Below are 19,214 nucleotides of genomic sequence, written 5' to 3'. Positions count from 1 at the left end.
TCTACTCCATCTTGGTGACCAGGCCTCACTGCGATAGTACAAAATGCCTCTCTCCCTTTCCCCGCCGCAGCAGCTCGGAGCACATAGCCCCCACCCTCGTTCCCACTCTGACTGGAAAACTCTGCAGCTCCATTCTCACGCTGAAGCCGGAGATGCTTGCAACAAATAATAAATGTAACACATCTCTTTTCCTCCGAGATCACTGTCCTGCATGTGAACCAACATGAGCCGAGCACATAGCTCGTCCATCTCCACAAGTGTCCTTGCCCTCTTACCCTCGCCAGTTGAAACTTATTGCCATTCTCACCCTGTGTGCCTGCAAGTTATTCCTTTCATGTGGCAGACCGCTGACCATGCTATGAAGCCCACCCAACAGACCCCCAACTAACATTAGACCCCTGCTGCAGTATATTGTGCCCAATACTAACAAATGCCACACACCTGAGATTCTTGTGAGACTAACCCCACAGTTCAATGAGAGGATTATAGTGGTCAACACCCGTAAACTTGTGACCTGTATAACCCAAATATCATGCATGATATAGATACCTGTATGATTTGTACAATGACATGATAAACTACCGAGGGTCTTTTGATCAAACATTATTTAGTGCATGCATTATTTAGAATGTATTTTCTTAGCTTAGATAGTGACCACCGTGTTTCACAGCGACCTGACCTTCACCCATCCGGAGCACAGATGTCTGACGTCAATCCTCCTGCCAACCAAGCAACCAACCCGGAGGAAGAGATGATGCCCACACTTAAGACGCCACCCGTGGCTGACCAATCCGAGTCCAACGTAGCATCATATGTTAGATATGCAATGTGCTTATATAAATGTGTTGTAACCTTGATGTGGTCAGAGCGCTCTGAGATCTAGATAAACTTTTCCTTGAACTCTCGCAGCCTGCTCTTTTGTGCCTTATTCCCTGTCCAGGGAGTGTCTGTTTTATTCATTTTTACACGTATAAGTCAGGGAGGGCACAAACAGTGTTTGTGGTGGGGTTTTATAGCGCAAGGGAGCTGGCAGACTGTACATTTTGTTGTGTGGCATTTGTTACTTGCATATGGTGCAAGACCTCTATGATGTGCTCTTAAATGGTGGGTGGAAGCATTGGCGCAGCCAAACAAGGAAATGTAGCAGTGCAGGTTTTACTGGCGTTAAGGGCAGAGTCCACTTGACGATTACCAGGCATTTGTGTAGCCAGCAATAACCTACAGTCTTCCTGTGCAGGATGTGTACTGGCATTACGGGCAAAGCCAGCACGAGAATGTTTGTATATGGGGATACTGGCAGAGCCAGCATGGACATGTCCTCTTACTGTATCATTATTTTGCATATTACTGGCCATGCACAAAGGTGGCTGGTACATTTGTGTTAAGGTTTGATTAAAAAACATACTTGTCTTTCTCCTAGTGCAGTGTTTGGCGTGCCCCTGCAGCAGCATAATCATCACGTTTATTATACATGTCTGGTGCTCCAGGCCTGCCCAAAGTGTGGCTCGACCAGTGCTTTGTTGCCGAGCTTGGTAGGGGTATAGAGGGTGTGGGAGAAGGCATTAGCATGGATCACAGGGTCCCCCACATTTTGTGCTATGCTACTGACCCCATGTATGTTCCCCAGTGGCTGTTCCCTTTACTTCTTACCACAACCTGATCGGAATGTCACCCCATTGTAAGTAGCTCACTGCTTCCCGTCAAATCTGATATATTATCTGGTGTATGTTCTTTAGTGATCAAACCACCATTGTTCTTCCCCCGTATACCAATAAATAAATGTTAGGCTATTGCCTACCTCACTTTGGGATTTGATTGTCCTCTGCCAGGCTCCTACTTCCCTTCACTCAGTGAGCACAGACTTCTGCTGAATTCACCTCCATATTTGTTTTTATAGAAATCAGAGGGGATTTTCTGTGTTTGCTCTCATTGCTTTCCACAATTCACACTTTCCTCCTTTTTTAAATTGTTTTTCTAAAGGCAATACAGACTTGCCTTTTCTTAACTAAGATTGTTTCTGTCTTGTCTGAACCAATCTGTGCTCTATTTGAATTTGTTGCATGCTACAAATATTTGATGTCAAATCTAAGTGATGATGGTGAGGAAACTAAATAAATCTGGTACACTTTTCCTGCACCCTTCACCCTTCCTTCTAGGCACGGTTAAAGAGGAAAACGTGGGTCTATTCTGGTGCACACTTACATTGGGTCACAGTGTTGTCTGTGGCCCATTGGTGTGTAGGATTAAGACCCACAGACTGGAAGACATGATAGAAGAATTTTTGTGCATCAAGTTAATATGCAACTTGGAAACTTTGTGAAATGTGTACATTGCTTGGTGTAAATAAAATTAATTTGAAACAGACTAGGATACCCTCTATTTCTAAGTATACGTCGTTCAGGGGTAGAAAAAAGCAATGTCTGCCCATTAAAAAGCAGGAAAATGTTTGCAGTTAACGTTTGATATTTTTGTTCATTAATGCGCAAAGGAACACGTGTCTGAAATCTATCAATCTAGGTGTTCTAGATAAAGCACACTGTTTTTTTTTGTTTGTTTTTGAATTTTTGTTTTGTAACAGGTTTTACACTAGTTTCAGATATTATAACCTTATGAGTTGATTCATATTGCATAGCCAGATTGGAAGAATTAACCCTAGCACAACTTGAAAAGTGGTTAAAAACTTGTTTGGTGTACTTCTTTTGTAATTCCTTTTCTAGTATAATATTGAGATTGGACCAAATAAATTGTGTGTGCACAATTATTGGCACTTATTTCAGTAGCACCCTTGCTTCAATGTAGTTGTAGTTGTGGTATGAGATGTTTGTATTTTACATAGTTTGAAAATCCACAATGGATGTTGCACTGGATTAATAACTAAATTGAGACCGTTTTCTTTTCACAGAGGAAATTAAATCTGAATTGGAAAAGCAAAGGTAAGGTTTATAAACCTGCATGTCAATACAATTAATATTTTAAGTAGTTAACTTTTCTTATAATATCAATCTTGGTGTATAAAACTCTTTCCGGTGCATTCTATTTTGGGAATGGTTCAGTCAGTGTTTGGATTTTAGAATATTTGCTGTGCATTGTTAATTTTGGTGTTCATTTCTTTGATGCTGTTCTTTGAGGACAGGAAATGAATGAATAAATTGTGATTTCTTGTGCAAAAGGTGCTGTTAATTCTATTGGGCTACAAAAGTAAATGTTCATAAAATTGTAAAATGTAAATCTAAAATGTTTGCTGAGAGGTATAAAATCTATCTTTTTGTTTCAAATATCTTCATGGTTTCAGTGGTACATCTTGCACTAAAAGGTTATAAGTAAGCAAATGACGATCGATGGAAAGAAATACTTAGCATAATGAGTATTAAATCAAAAGAGCAAAAATACCAGCCTCTAAAAGATCTTTGGATTGAATGCTTAAAGTGGAATAATTTGCTGTCCCTAACTGTGGCATAAAATGCAAAACAGATCAGAGGGTTCCAAGGTGGTGCTTACCTGCTATTGCTCCGTTTGTTGGAAAATAATATGTAACGCCAGATGTAACGATGCATTGGGGGATACAAGCCAAGTAATAATCCCTCAAATTCTAATGATCATTATTGCTGTATACTAAAAAATGATTGTCCCGGATAAAATGGGTCTTGGTGACAAAGCATGTGAAATTTATTTGAGTGAATCACAAAATGTTCCCATTTAAGCATCTATCTTCTTGAAAATGTTTGTAGTTCTAATGTCCAATCTTGCATACATTATTAATCGTTTAGTTAGATATATTTTAGCATACATTTTAGACTTGGATATTCAGGATTTATAGTATTGATCAAAATACTTTCCTGCTTATGATGTTGCAATGTTCTTTATCCCTTCTGTTATAGCGAGTGTTGATTTTTGACAGTGGATCTGAAGTCTATAGGCTTTGTTTCCCATTACAATTGCTCTATTGTCTTTGATTACACCCTGTAATGCACGTTTAGTCCTTCCAATGTAGTATTTTTGGCGCAAGCATTTAATAGTATATATCACTTAAGTAGTTGTTCAGTTCATGAAGCCATTAATCTGTGGGAAACATTTGCTACAGTCTACAATCTGCTCCTGGTCAGTCTCCCTATATTTGGAATCAACACAGCAATCACACTTGTAATTCCCCTTGTGTAGTGCTGACGGCTGTGTCCGTTCTTGGAGAAGTAGCTCTTTTCAAAACAGTTGACTTAGTTTGCTTTTCTGGTAGGGTATTTAGGGATTATCCTCCAAGGTGTCCTAATACTTTAATAGTGTTTTACTTTACATATCACTATTGGAATTGTTCCTTGTTGTCCTTTCTTGTTAGCTGTGCACTACTTTTACATTTTGTTATACTGGCTATTGCTAAATTGACACTCTTCTGATTGTGTTCTTGTGAGGAGTCTATTGGTCATGGTTCTCAATTTCTGACTCTTTGCAGTAGTAGCATCGCATTGCACAAATTTGCATTAAGGAATGGTCTGAATAATGTACCTGGGATGGCTGCTGGTAGATTACAATATTGCATTTTCCTCCCGATATAGGGTAGAATGTAGACCGTTGGGGGGATAGGGGGGAGGGGGTGTGTATGTATATATGTATGTATATATATCCAGAACTTGAATTTAATCTGTACTTTGATTCATTGTCAATTTTGTATTCTATATATTGTTGGAATACAAGGGATATATTCCAGACTTTCCTAGTTCACCATTTCATATCATGAGGCTGTTGTCTATGTACTGCCCCCAATAGATGACTTGGCCTTTAACAAAGTCCTCATGTTTCCAAACACATGTTTCAAAATGCCCCAGGAAAAGGTTGGTATAGGATGAGTCAATTATGCCCTTATAGCAGTTACATGAAATTGGTGAGACATGGCATAGTCCAAACAAAACATATTGTTTCAAAGGAAAATATATAATTTTCATGAGCATCAAGTTATGGTTCTACATAAAGCAGAGCGTGTTCAAAAAGTGGGTCATAGTTTCTAAGCTCTGTTTGTTGTATATTACTATGAGCTCACATTAAAAGCTGTAATAAGTCTCTGTGCTCCATGATATATTATGTATCTGAAGCAACATTTTTTCTGTCTCCGATACAACATGAGGAACGTTGCAAAATGTAGTAAAGTGATTTCAAATATCCAGATCATAGTTATTGTGCAAGATCCTATGCTAATCCCCTTGTAGAAGATATTTACAATACCTGAAGCATATATTTAAAAGTGAAAACACTAACCCGTGGAGCATAGGTAACTTTTTTTTTAATCTTTTCTTTTTTTTTTCTTTTACTCTAGCTGAAATTTTCTGAAACATTATTTTTCAAACCTCGTTTACAAATGTACACTCACATTTCGTTTTTTTTTATACACTTTATTTTGAACAAAAAAGACAGACATCACAAGATCATTATACTCATGATATGCGAGGATAGCGACATTCAATTTCCCAAACATATCCCACAGTAGAGTGGCACATAGCACCCACTGCGCACCCCATTTTACATGCTCATCAATCTTCTTCCCCCTGAAGTTCCGATGGGCTACCACCATCAGACAATACCAGCTGCGATAAATATGTTCCCAAAGGGTTCTAAATATCATTAGGCCGACAGGCTGGGATTACCATGGTAATATAAGTCTCTCCCCTTTTTTTTCTTTTTTTTTTTAAACATTTTTATTATTTTACAAACAATACAATACAAACCAAACTTGCAGTGCATACTTGACATTTCAATTATACGTCACTTTATCATGTCCACTGCAGCCATTAATCCCCCCCGTACGAGCCTACTTCTATACACCACCTGCTCCTGCATCTTGTGTTAGGATATCTCCTTCTATGAGTTCGGTTGGGTCTTGCCTTGATCCAAATAACTCTGCTATTAACAATTTCCAGGCCATCGGGGTCTCTGTCTCTTCTCCCCCCACCCGCCGTACTGCTCGATTCTTGCCATACCATAGTTTCTGCCTCAGCCCATTTCTGCAAATCTTTCCACCAAACCTCTATCCGTGGTCTGTGGCATGTCTTCCATCCCATGGTAATTCTCCTCTTTGCAGGCACGTATGCCAGGTCTTTTAATTTACTTGCATGTTTAAGTTTTGGTGATCTAGGGAACCCACCCCCAACAAGCAGTCCCACACTGTATCAACCACAATCTTAATGCCTGTTTCTGATAGCTTGTGTGCCACCTTGCTCCAAAAACGCTCGATAACCGGACATGACCAAAACGTGCACAATGCCAGCATTCTCTTCGTCACATTTGTGGCATGCTTGCCGTCCTACATTTTTAAACCTGGCTATTCGCTGGGGTGTAATGTACGCCCTATGCGTGATAAACAGTTGAATCTGTTTCAATCTTGCATTTCTCGACACCTTCTTATGATACCCTTGAGCTCGTTCCCACATCCCATCATCCATCGGGGCACCCACTTCTGCCTCCCAGTCTTGTCTCAATTGTACTACTTCCTTCCCCACTTTAGACATCATCATATTGTATATTCTAGGTATCTCAAGTCCCCCCTCAGCTATATCGTATATCGTGTCTATGGCAACATCCGGTTCTCCCTCCAATACCACTTCAGGCCATGTCTTCTTAATTCTCCGTACTATTCTGTGGTACGTGATATACTGGCCTGTGTGTAACCCAGTTTCCTCTCCCAGCGCCTCAAAATCTATTATAGGCCCCTCTTGCCAAATATCCCCCATCGTTGCTATCACAACATATCCAGTGGTTTCTGATTATCATCCTACGTTGATTATCTCCCCCCGCCAGTGCCACTAATGGGACCTGCGGGGAGCACGGGGTGGGATTCTGCATCATTTGACATGCCCTACGCCACATCTTCCATCTGAGTAGCATCCTAGGACGCCCCTGCATTTCTGCCTTGGGCAACCACATAACCTCTTTTAAATAAAATGGGGCACAATCTTGTCGAAACAGCCTGGACTCTGGGGTCGTCTCCTCTGAGAGCCATTTGGCCACATATTGCAGCTGGCTCGCACCATAGTAAACTTTGTAATTAGGCAGTTTTATACCCCCTTTCTCATAGAAATTCTGCAGCTTCCAGAAGGCCACTCTATTTCGTGTGCCATGCCAAAGGAAGTCTGTACACATACTGTCCAATCTAATGAAGAACTTCTTAGGTATCAAGTATGGTATATTCCCAAAGTAGTGCAGGAGCCTAGGCAGGACCACCATCTTCAACATCGCCCCAGGTCCCATCGTTGCAAAACCTCATACAGTTTCCGATTTTCTTAATGGCTACCTCTGTATTGCCCTTATGCTCCTTCTACGGTGTGGTATATATCTATCCATAAGTAGCGAAATGTGCTAACCTCCCATGGTATCTGCAGCACCGGTAACTGTGTCAGTGGGATCCCCTTATAACCACCCAATGGGAACATACTAGATTTCTGAGGATTCACCGCTATGCCAGACAGCCCTGTGTATCTTCCCATCACTTCCAAAATATATTGGAGGTTTTCCTCCGGATATATCGCAAATACAGCATGTCATCCGCATATAATGAAACTAGATGTCGTTCCCCTCTTACAGCAATGCCTATCGTCATATTGTTGCCTCAAGTATTTCGCCAAAGGTTCTAGGGCCAATATATAAAGCATGGGAGACCATGGAATCCTTGTCTGGTGCCCCGACGGAGTTGACATCTTTCAGATATCACTGCTCCTGTTTTGACTCTCGCCAACAGTTCGCTATATAACATTTTTGCCCACTGCAGATACCAAGACCCCATGCCATACCCAGCCAAGGCCGCCAGCAGCCATGGCCACTTGACCGAATCAAAGGCCTTTATTGCGTCCAGTGATACAATTGCCATTTCACTTTCATCCCCATTCCCATGCTCAATAACCCGATGGAGTCGCCTAAGGTTATTGGATATGTTCCTATTCGGCACATAGCCCGTCTGGTCTGGATTTATTAATTTGCTAATAACCCTCCTCAGCCTATTTGCCAGAACAGCCGTCAGTGTTTTGCTGTCTTGATTCAACATTGATAGAGGTCTGTATGAACCACAGATATGCCCAGGCTTGTTGGGTTTGGGCAGCGGTATTATAACCGCTTCTCTAAGTGACTCTGGCAGTCTGCCCAGCTCATATGCCTCGTTCAACATTTCCAAAAGCAGGGGGAGCACTTCTCCCCTAAATGTTTTATAGAATTTGCTTGAGTCCATCAGCCCCCGGAGTCTTGCAGGTGGGTGACTGCCTCACCCCTTCTTCCAATTCTTCCAAAGTAATCGGTGCATCTAGCTCCTCTTTCCTCTGCACTGATCTGCGGCAATCCTATGTCCTCCAATGTTTCTACTATCTCTGTGTGATTGCTCGCCCCGTCATGCTCATATAATAACTTAAAGTAGTCGGCGAATTCTTGGTCAATTCCCTCCTGGGTATCAACTACACTTCCATCTTCCTTTATCATTCTAATCATGGGTCTGGGGGTTTCACTCTTGTAAAGCCATGCCAAAATCCTTCCTGTTTCATCCCCTCCCGCATGCGTCTTTCTATATATTTTTTATAGTTTAGGTTACAAAGCCTTTCCCAATATCCAACACATTTCTGCTGTAACCCGTGTATCAATTCAGTGCTTTCCTTGGTAACATTTCCTCCTTTCAATACCCTTTCCAATTCTCCTTCCGCTTCCTGTAGGTCAGCTAGGATCCCTCCTTGCAGTCTTTTGGACTTTGCCATGGCTACCCCTCTCATCACAACTTTAAAAGCTTCCCACAACGTGCCCGCCGAGTATACGCTGCCGGTATTAATCTCAAAGTAGTTAATAATCTCCTCCCTCATATCTTCTCTGAGAACTGGATGTTTCAGCGCCTTTGCTGAGGCGCCATGTCGGAATCCTAGCCCTCGGGGGTCGGTACTGCCATCCAAGAAGCAAAGGCGAGTGGTCAGAGAGGACACTCTTTGTATTCTGCCTGTGTGACCTCCGTCACTATGTCCTGCGTGACAAACACAGTCCAATTTTGTGTACAATTGCTGCCCAAAGTCATTCAGCAATGTCTGCAACACTTTAGCAGCTGGGGCAGGTCTGTCCGATTTCCCGTCTGATCTATCTACCTTAGGGTTAGTATACAGTTAAAATCTCCCCCTCAAATCACTGCGCTTCCTACACATGCACTGAGGTTGTTACACAGGGTCCTAAAATATGCCGCCGTGTTTTGGTTTGGGGCATACATGTTTACAATACTTATCTCTGTTTTCCAGCAATCCCCTCATTATGACCATCCTCCCAGCCATCTCAACTAGCGTCTGCAACTGCTTAAACGGGACATGCGGCGCCACCCAAATGATCACTCCCCTGGCATAGGCCGAATATGCTGAACCCACCATGGTCCCCTTCCATTTCTTCCCGATCATCTCCATCTTATCCCGCGTCGGGTGCGTGTCTTGCAACAGGGCTATGTCTATCTTCTGTCTACGCAGGTATAGCATGACCTTATTCCTCTTTAAATAGCTGTTGAGCCCCCTGACATTCCAAGTAATTATTTTGCGATTCCCCCATGACTTGGCAGAGTCCTCCCCCTCCCATCCATGCAGTCTAGCTCCAATTGTATTCCCTGTCAGTATAGGCTTGTTTCCCAATTTAAACTTCCCCTAACTAAAAACACCCCCAACCCCCGCACCTCCCCACCCATACCTTCCCTGCCCCATCAACTCCCTCCCCAACTGTTGCCCAGCTCCATCCCTGGATCTCAGGCCCCTCCGCATCTACCCCTTTCTGGCACTAGCCCGTACTCGTGGCTCGGCAGGGTAGAGTTGCCCTAGTGGCTGTCTTATTACTGATTCCTGGGGGTAGGTTGCCGCCGACCTGCTGCCCCTGAATACTTTAAGTCCACTGCGTCTACCGCCGCATATTTTGCTTGTACATTGCATTCTCTATATTCCAGCCCAACAGGTTAGGTGAGTCCAGTAATGCAATACAATTCGATGTTCCACAATCTATCACTAGGACTCCCCTCCCCGATTTATCCCCTCAGCAAACATGATACCTCCCTCTCACTTGTCACGTCCATCCCGTTCTTGGTCATCTCGTTCCGGGCAGCCCTGCAAATCCAACCATGTCGCCACTTTCTCTGGGGTGTCGAAGAAGAACGCTCTACTTTTGTACAGGACCTTCAGCCTCGCAGGGTACAAAAGCATATACTTGATCCCAGCCGTGTGCAGTCTCCTCTTGACCGCCACATAGCTATATCGCTGTCTCTGCACCAGCATGGTATAGTCGGGATACGCCGTAATGTTGGTAGATGCCCTTTCTATGGTTCCACCTTTACGAAAGTACTCAAGGATCTTCTGTCTGTCTTTATAGTTCAGGATCTTTGCAATTATCGCTCAAGGAGGGGCCCCAGGCCGTGGTTTCCTCATTGGGGCCCGATGTGCTTGTTCGACGGTAAATCCTTGTGAGAGCTTGTCTGCCCCTATCTCTTGCAGGATCATATTCTCCATGTAATCCGTGGGGTCCTGACCTTCTCCCTCCACCAGGCCGACCACACGGATTTTGTTTCTCCTCGCCCTTCCTTCTGCTTCCTCTGCTCGACTCTCGAGATTGGCCACCTGTTGCTTGAGTATGTGGATCTCCTTCGCAGTATTTGTGCCGGTGTCTGTGTTGGTTTTGACAGCACTCTCTAGGCCACTTGTCCTCTCAGCCAGCGCTCTGACATCCTGTCGCAGTAGGGTGAGTTCAATGCCCCTGCATCTATTTTGTTCTTAAGGGCCGTCCGTATGTCCGCCATTGCCGTTCCCCATGAGGTCCTCAGCTCTGTTATAGCTGCCAGGACCTGGTGGTTCTCTCCTTCAGGGGTACTGTCCGCATAAGCTGTCGCTGTGCTGTGTGTTGGAGTAGTAGGGGTCCGTTGTGTCTTGGAAAAGGCCTCCATTGTAGGTTGCTTGCTCTTGGCTTTGAGTCCTTTCGTCGACATCATTCAACCCTGCCTGCGGTTCCGATTTCAGCTCCTGCATGTGGTGCTTGTGCTGTACCCCAATATTCCTGTAACGCCACCAAATCAATTTGGGTCTAGGAGTGTCAGTCTGAGGGCTGCCTTCTGTGATGGCGTGCGCTGTCATGTGCCGAGTGGGTTGTGTCCTCCCACGTGCCTTCTCCGACTATTGGGGTCCCATGTGGTGATAGTGTCACGTGTACACCACAGTGGCTGCCTCCTTCCTTCTTCTAATTGGGCCTTCTTCCAGCAACTGTCCAGGCTAGGGTGCCTTGTTGTTCACTTCAGGTGCAACAGTGCCAGTAAAAACCAGTTCCTGCGTTCGCAAAGCAGCGTGCCAGTATGGGTCCATGTTATGCTCACCTGGTATCCACAGGGATGCCACCCAGCCGGGTTACTCGCTGGTATGCTTCTCAGCTTTGCCCTGATGTGGTCTGCGGGGAAGGTTCTACCTGAAAATACAGGAGGACTGTGTTCAAGACTGACCGACTGGGGTAAGTATCCTCCCTCCACCCCCGTATGCTTTCAGTCCCTCTGGTGCCCTCTCCTCACCTTGTGGTAGAATTAGGCGTGCTCTCCGTCCTGCCTTCTTTGCAGGGGTGCGTTGTCTTTCATGGGCGAGTGCTGTCCAGTTACTTCACTGACGCTGGCCCATTTGATATTGTTCAGGTAGGTCTTATTGCTGTTCTTTAGTTTTGTTGCCATCCTGCATGCCTTTCTTTGTTTAAAATGTCTCTTTTTTTCTCCCTTAGGTATGCGGAGCTTCAGCGCGGCGAACTGGCTTGGTTGAGCCCCACTGGTAAATGATGGCGCATTAAGAGCGCTATGATGCAGTAAGTAAGTGTTATGCACAGCGCTGCAAAGTCTTGCCTTTGCTAACCTGTGTGTTCCTTCCTTGTAGGTCGCGGTGTTCTTCAGCGTGAGTGGAATGTCCAGAGTGGTGCCAGCCGAGAGGCGACCAGCCAGGTAAGCCTTTTGAGCAGTTCGTAATTTGTAAATGTCTCTCCAGCATTCTTTAATGTTGCCTCTATCTTCCTCTTTCAGGTCGTTCTGTCTGGGAGGCGTGCAGATTCGAGGAAGCTGTTCTCAGTAGCTGCGAGTGTTTAAAGATGAAGACTGCAGGTAAGATGCTGCTGCTAATGATGATCCTTTTGTCTCCTTGCTGGTTCCGCTTCTCCGAGGTTCGAGGGAATAGCTGGACACGGTGAGCGTCACGTTGCAAGCTGCAAAGTAACACAAAGCATGTTCTGCAGTCAGGGTGTAGTTTATATAGCCCAGGTAAAGTAGTACCAGGGAAAGTAGTTCCAGGCCTGCCACACCCAAAACACTAGACTGCATAGCTTGGTTCTTAGGGAACCAAGCTATGTGGATGCCTCCATGTTGGCTTACAATACAATACAGTAGCTCCCAAGCACATTGTTGTTCATGGTGTATGACCCTGGCGCCATAGGCCCCATGAGGGCTTTTGAAGAGGATGCCAGGCTCTAGAGGCCTGAGTCCTGACTCCACCTGGCCAATGGGTTTGCCAGAGGGGGTTTTGGGCGAGGGTCGTGACAGTCCAGCTGCTTTGTATAGATCTCATGTACTCCTAGGGGCCACTATATCAGGTGGATTTACTAGGCCCCTGCCTCTCAGCAATGAAGAAGTGCAGGCTTCCATTGCCCTCCAGCCTCTGGTACAGCCCTTCGTTGTATGGAGCACCTAAGCTGCCTGATGCAGCAACAGGGCAGCTTTTAGCTTTTTTTTTTTTTTTAAATAGTGTTCTCTGCACTCCACTGTGAACAGAGAGTGCGTCTTGCTAACCTCGCGGGCACTCGTGCAGCGCTGCTCATTCGCTGCTGTTCGTTCAGGGTAACAATGTCTCCTTCCGTCAGCCCTGCTCGAGCTGCCACATCTGCTGCCTCCCAGTCCAGGCACCCCGCCTGCGTACTGTGCGCTCTGTTAGTTTGTAGCACTGATGCGCCCAGCTGGCAGCCACACGTCCTGGCTCACGAAAGGAGAGGGCCGGATACTTGGATACTTGGATACTATTTTTTCCCTTTTTTTTTTTCTTTTTCCCTTAATTTACTTTTCCTGAAGCGCGGGTCCACTGCACTGCTTGTAATCCTTTCCAGTGCTCTGCGATCGAGCGCTGGTCTTCTTCCCGTCAGCTGTTTAACGTTCCTGCTCCTCGCGCCGATTGCGCTCGGGTGGACACTGCACGCCTGTATCGAGAGCCGGAGCCCGGCACAAGTCATTTCCACATTGGGCTCCAGACGGCGTATGTTGCCTCAGTGTCCCAATCGCCGCCGAACTCAGTTTCTTCCTGGCATCCATCGAGGCTACTACGAAATCCTTTGTCCTCTGGAGCTGGCGGACTGCGGCCATCTTCTTTCCCTAGTTATGTTCGCCTCGGGATGTTCTCGGGCTGTGGTCTGCCTAGTTTCTGCGGGAATCAGCGTGACTTTCACACACGGTGTGCCGCAGGGTTTCCCACGCCTATGCTCCCAATTTTGGATCTTTCCAGCTTATATTCACGCGGTTTTCTCCGGATGTTGACGGTATCATCAACCGGAGCGACTGCAGAGCCACGTCCCTTCACATGGCTGCTTAGCCACGTCCCCCTAAGTCTCTCCCCTTTCACTAGTGTAGACTAGATCTCTCAGCCATTCAAAACATGTTTGGGCAGATTTTGACTTCCAATGTCTGAGAATACACTTTTGGGCAATTACACAAGCCACATTGAAGAGTCTCATTGTGACTGCTGAGATCTTGTCAATGTCCCTCCAAAAGATATTTAATAGAAGACATTGTGGGCGGAATATTGGTGTCTGTTAAAAAGTTCCAGCCACCTATTGCCAAAAATGAGTAGACTTAGGGCATTCCCAGAACATACGTATAGAGTTTGGCAGGGTTATTGCGCATTTCAAACAAGCGTCACTAGCCCCAGGAGTGAACTTGGCAAGTTTAGCTGGTGTGAAAAGGAGATGGTTCAGCACTTTAAATTTAATTAATCTTTACCTGGCATTCATGGACACTTTAATTAAGAGGCAGCATTTCTTGCACAGTATATCGGAGAATTCAAGTACCAAATTGCGCTCCCATTTCATGCGCTCCGCTTTAGAGACCTGGCTAAGACTATAAAGCTTGGAGATCCTCCTCCTAGTCCCCCCCTCACCCCAACCACTTCTTCTATACATGGGTGGGTATCTGGTTCTTGCGGAAAAGACGTCCATAGTCGCCGGACTGCTGCCCTCCTGCAATATGGTAGTATCTTGTTGGGATTATTCCCCAGTTTATTTGTGAAGTAATTTGCAGATGCAAATCGCCTATCCGGGAATAAATTGCAAAGCACCAATTGCGTCTCCTTTTTCCAAGACCTCTGTTATATCATCATCAAATGACGGGGCAGCATGGAGATTCCAAGATGGCGGCGTGGTAGAGAGGACACACGGCCCTGAGCTCCCACTCCGAACATGGCGAAAAGCACACATAAGAGTGCAATAGCCCTCCCCGGGATCCGCTCAGTGAGGTGCGAGAGCTCTGAGGACCGAGACCCCCACATCAGCACTGGCGAGGCCGCTGTAGTGCGGCACGTAGCAGAGAGTGCCGAACCCCACCGTCTGACAGAGGAGCCCCACAGCGGTCCCAGGAGGCGCCGGGGCCCGACCCGGTTGTGAAGGCTGTTGCGATCCCCAACGCACCTTGGCGGGGAGAGGAGGGCTCAGCAGCAGCAGCGACTCGCTCCGTCGGGTCTTGGCGGGCTTCGGCTCCTGTGGCGGGTGAGCGGCGGCACCAGCCCTGGGGACTGCTGTGGCGGGGCGCCGTGGCGCAGCCTCCCGAGGAACAAGCACACCAGTGCGCCCATCACCCAGACCACAGGAAGCGCAACCCCCCTCGTGGGCTGCTAGGCTGACCCTCCAAGGGCGACTAAGATAGTGGAGAAGCTCTCAGGTCTCCTGCTCGCTGCCAGACACCAAAGCACCTGCACCACCTTGGCTACAATAGTGGGGGCGCCAGGTCACACAAGTTAGACCACCACAACAGCAGCACCAGTACCCCACAGTTGGGGAGTCTGCATCAGAAACATGTCTAGAAATAAGACTAAGGACAGCCCAGGCTCCACCAAGATGGCGAAAAAGATTCAGGAGGGGTTGCTCGCCCAGATCTGGGCCAGGGAATCGGGGGAGCAGAGGCCCAAGACCCTAAAGAGAGGACCATGGTATCAGAGCAGGATGTCAGCCAGGAACCACAGGAACTGCCTGACACCCAGTCAATGCTCAAGACCCTTCTTGGGGAGATTGTAGAGAAAATCACGGAAGCATGGCAGAAACAAATGGATGTGTTAAGGGAAGACTTGGCCGAAGGCTTACAAGAGAGTAAAAGGGACCTCAACAAAATTGAAGAGAGGGTACATAAGAATGAGAGGGCCATACAGGAGTTGACCGAGGACGCACGAGAGGCGGACATTCTTCTGGAAACCCTAGCTACAGCCACTCATAACTTTGAGTTGAGGGCCGAATATCCGGAGAACAGGTCCAGAAGGTCCAATAAACGTATTAAATCCTTGCCAGAAGCTGTTCAGGATCAAGATCGGGTTGAAACGATGAGAACAATAATTGGGGACCTATTAGAGGAGGACCAGAACGACGATGTCAGATTCGACAGGATTCACAGAGTTGGGCCGAAGCGCGAAGAACTGGGAGCGAGATCATGGGACGTCCTGGTGGCGTTTCATAGTTACACACAGAAAGAGAGGATCCTGCAAGCAGCCAGAAAGGCAGGCCAGATTTCCCACAACGGATTAGAAATTCAGTTGTTTCTGGACCTGTCTCAGACCACATTGAATCGGAGAAGGCGCATGGCCCCGATTCTGACCCACCTAAGAGAAAAGCAAGTCTGATACAGGTGGCTTCATCCATTTGCCCTCAGCTTCATATGGTAGGGGAAAAACCATATAATTACGACATGCGAGCAAGGAGCAGCTCTACTCGCCCTGGAAGACCATAAACCACTGCCGCGTGCGTCCCCGGTTGGGCGAGTAGCTCCCCGGAAGCCTTGGGAATGGACGGAAGCGGGACCAAAGAAATCGAGGAAGGAGCGAAAACAGCTTCCCAGCGGATCTCACACCCAAGTCCTGTTGCCAGATCAGGGGAACCAATCTGGAAGGAAGGACTAATAAGCTGATTAAGAAGCACGACCCATATCTCTTTGATACCTCTGGGGAGGGCGTATACTTGCTGAAACTGACGTGCTTATAAGAATAGAAGAGGCGGAAGCCGACAGAAGAGCGGGATGCAATGGGGAGGAGGAGGAGACCCGGCTTCTTGGAATGGGAAAGGGAGTTCCTGCGTGGAGACAAACCAGGCAGTTATTAGGATCTGGCTCTGAGGTTCTCAAACCGAGAGGGGCTAGGTGCCAGCCGGACCCACCCGGTGGGGGGACAGAGCGGGGAGGGACAGAGCGGGGAGGGAGGAAGGGACGGACGGAGGGAGGGAGGGAGGGAGGGGTTGTGCAGATCCAGGAGTTGGGAACTAGCAAAAGACTTTCAGGGCCAGATGTGAAGTCCCACCTATCAGAAATACAGAGTCACTTTCTTACCAACAGCAGGGGCAGACCTAACATGACCCACCATACTGACTAATATGGATCAAAGCAATGTATTGACCTTAAATGTCAACAGTTTAAACTCCCGGCTCAAGAGGAAAAAAAGCGAGAGATTCCTCCGCGGGGAAAACCCACATATAGCCACACTCCAGGAGACCCATATTCAAACTAGAGATGTACACAGAATCAAAAAAATCGGAGTATAAAAGGTTGATCCAGGCCACCAAACCCAGTAAGAAAAGGGGAGTAATAATGGCGCTGAAAGACGGGCTAGATCTGGAAATCAAATCAACACAAAAAGATGAACAAGGAAGGTACCTGGTGGTGCAGCTTGAGGGTAGGGGGGAGAATCTCACAATTGCAACAATACATGCACCTAATAATGGCCAAGACTCCTTTATTCAGAAGTCCCTCACCCGACTAGGTAATTTTGCTAGGGGTAGCATTATACTTACGGGGGACTTCAACATGGCATGGAACCCCACAATAGACCGAAGTAGGGTCACATGGGGGCCCATCCGGGGACTTCAGGAGGAAAATGGGAGAATTAGCCCTAATAGACGCTTGGAGGGAGACCAAAGGAATACGCCAGGATACACATTTTATTCATATGTGCATAAAACCCACTCCCACATAGACTACATATGGATGTCCTCCCCCTTATTGGGCACCCTAACAGATATTAATCTAGGGCCTATGTCAATCTCTGATCATGCCCCAATAACCTTGACCACAGCCAGACCACGTGGACCAATGGGCCTGTGGAGATGGTGATACCTGATGCCAGTGTTTAGAGATGTAGTACTTGTGAAGGAGGTAGAACAGGAGCTGGAGGATTTTGCTGCCTAGAATAGTTGGGATGACGCATCACCCCAGGTGTGGTGGGATGCCCTTAAGGCCACGATACGGGGCAAGATCATCGTGATGAAGGAGGGAAAGGGAGATGAGACTTGAGGAAGAAAAGCTGGGGCTTAAGCTTCAAGAGGCAATGGCGCTGATGGCTGCGAAACACGAGAGCAGCTGAGAGGGAGGTTGGTCCGCACACTCAGGGGACAAATTAACCTCCTTCAGTTAAGGCCAACAGATCTGATCGCCTTCTAGCGAAAATGCTATGAAAGGAGGAACATGACAGAACCATCTTGAGAATTAGGGGGAGGGAGGCCGGGCCTATACACAAACTCATGAAATACAAAGGGAGTTTTGCAGCTTTTACACCAATCTGTACTCCTCCAGTAATCCCGACCCTGCAAAGCAAGAGTCCTACCTCGACAAAGTACCACTCGTGGCAATATCAAACGAAGACTGGGACAGACTAGAGGAAGATATAACAGATGAGGTCAGGAAGGCTATTGGCTCATTAGTAATGAATAAGGCCCCGGGCCCTGACGGCTATGTGGCCGAGTTTTATAAATTGCACAAAGAGTTCTTAATCCCGCATCTGACAAGGTTGTTTAATCAGGTAGGGCTCACTAAAGTACTGCCCAGGTCTATGGAAGAAGCAAAGTTTATCCTATTCATAAAAAGGGAACGACCCGGAGATGTGTGGCTATTATCGTCCGATTGCGTTCATAAACGTGGACGCTAAGATGCACACTAAGGTCCTAGCATCTAGGCTAGACTCGATCATGCCCAAAATAGTAAAATCTGACCAGTCGGGATTCATTAAGGGTAGGCAAACGGAAGATAATGTGCGGAGGATAACCCACCTAATTGAGAAAACACAACGGAAGCGGGTCCCTGCCCTGCTGCTGGCGATTGATACCGAAAAGGCCTTTGATCGGGTGGAGTGGAGCTTTCTCTTCGCCACTATGGGTAGGATGGGATTTGGGCCCAAATATTTAGACAGGATTAAGGCCAATTATCAAGCCCCGACCCTTCGATTGATAGTTAATGGTCGGGTATCCGACCCGGTTCTTGTAGAACGAGGAACTAAACAGGGGTGCCCTCTATCCCCGCTGCTATACGCCATGCATCTTGAACCATTCTTGGCTGAGGGGGGCAGACTCTATAATTGGATTTCCATTCGGGGGCCATGAGCACAAAGTGGCCGCTTTTGCAGACGATCTGCTTCTCACACTGACATGCCCCGAGCAGTCCTTCCGGGGGGGGTCAGCGATGAGCTTGCCCAGTTCAGACAAGTAGCCAGGCTGAGAATGAATGCCAACAAGTCAGAAATATTTGGCCTTAACCTCCCCACACCCATCGAACAACTAATCAGAGTGACATAATATTTCAGATGGGCAAGTGATGAGATCAAATATCTGGGAGTACACTTAACAAAAACTACAGAAGGAATATACCATGCAAATTACCTGCCTCTACTGGAAAAGATCAAATCAAAGCTAGTAGACTGGGGGTTGCTCTCATTCTCGTGGCTGGGACGGGTGAACGTCTTAAAAATGGTGATACTGCCGCGTCTGCTCTGTTTGTTTGCCGCTCTTGTTTGTTTGTTTATTTTATTTCTATAGTGCTCCAGACCCGGGAGTAAAAGGGCACTTAGTACAAGTTACAAGGCACAGTACATGGTAATAAGCAGTGATAGTTGAACAACAGATATATACATACAGAATATACAGACAGTGGAAGTGATAGCAACCAATAATGACAAAATGAAACATGTGCAATATGTACAGTTTATAGCTAGGTCTAACTTAAAGGTTGT

At 46.5% G+C, this 19,214-nt stretch overlaps 1 protein-coding gene across 1 annotated transcript in view; it reads left to right on the top strand.

The window, feature by feature from the left end:
- ARFGEF2 (ARF guanine nucleotide exchange factor 2) overlaps positions 1 to 19,214 on the top strand; it is a 2,106,550-nt gene that overhangs the window by 146,881 nt on the left and 1,940,455 nt on the right. Inside the window, exon 2 of the mRNA XM_069651280.1 lies at positions 2,903 to 2,933. Within this exon, the coding sequence (XP_069507381.1) occupies positions 2,903 to 2,933 (31 nt within the window). The remainder of the gene's footprint in view (positions 1 to 2,902; positions 2,934 to 19,214) is intronic.

This window comes from Ambystoma mexicanum, chromosome 3p (genome assembly GCF_040938575.1).
Source record: "Ambystoma mexicanum isolate Mex_15411 chromosome 3p, UKY_AmexF1_1, whole genome shotgun sequence".
NCBI lineage: Eukaryota > Metazoa > Chordata > Amphibia > Caudata > Ambystomatidae > Ambystoma > Ambystoma mexicanum.
This window is presented reverse-complemented; position numbering and strand designations above follow the sequence as displayed.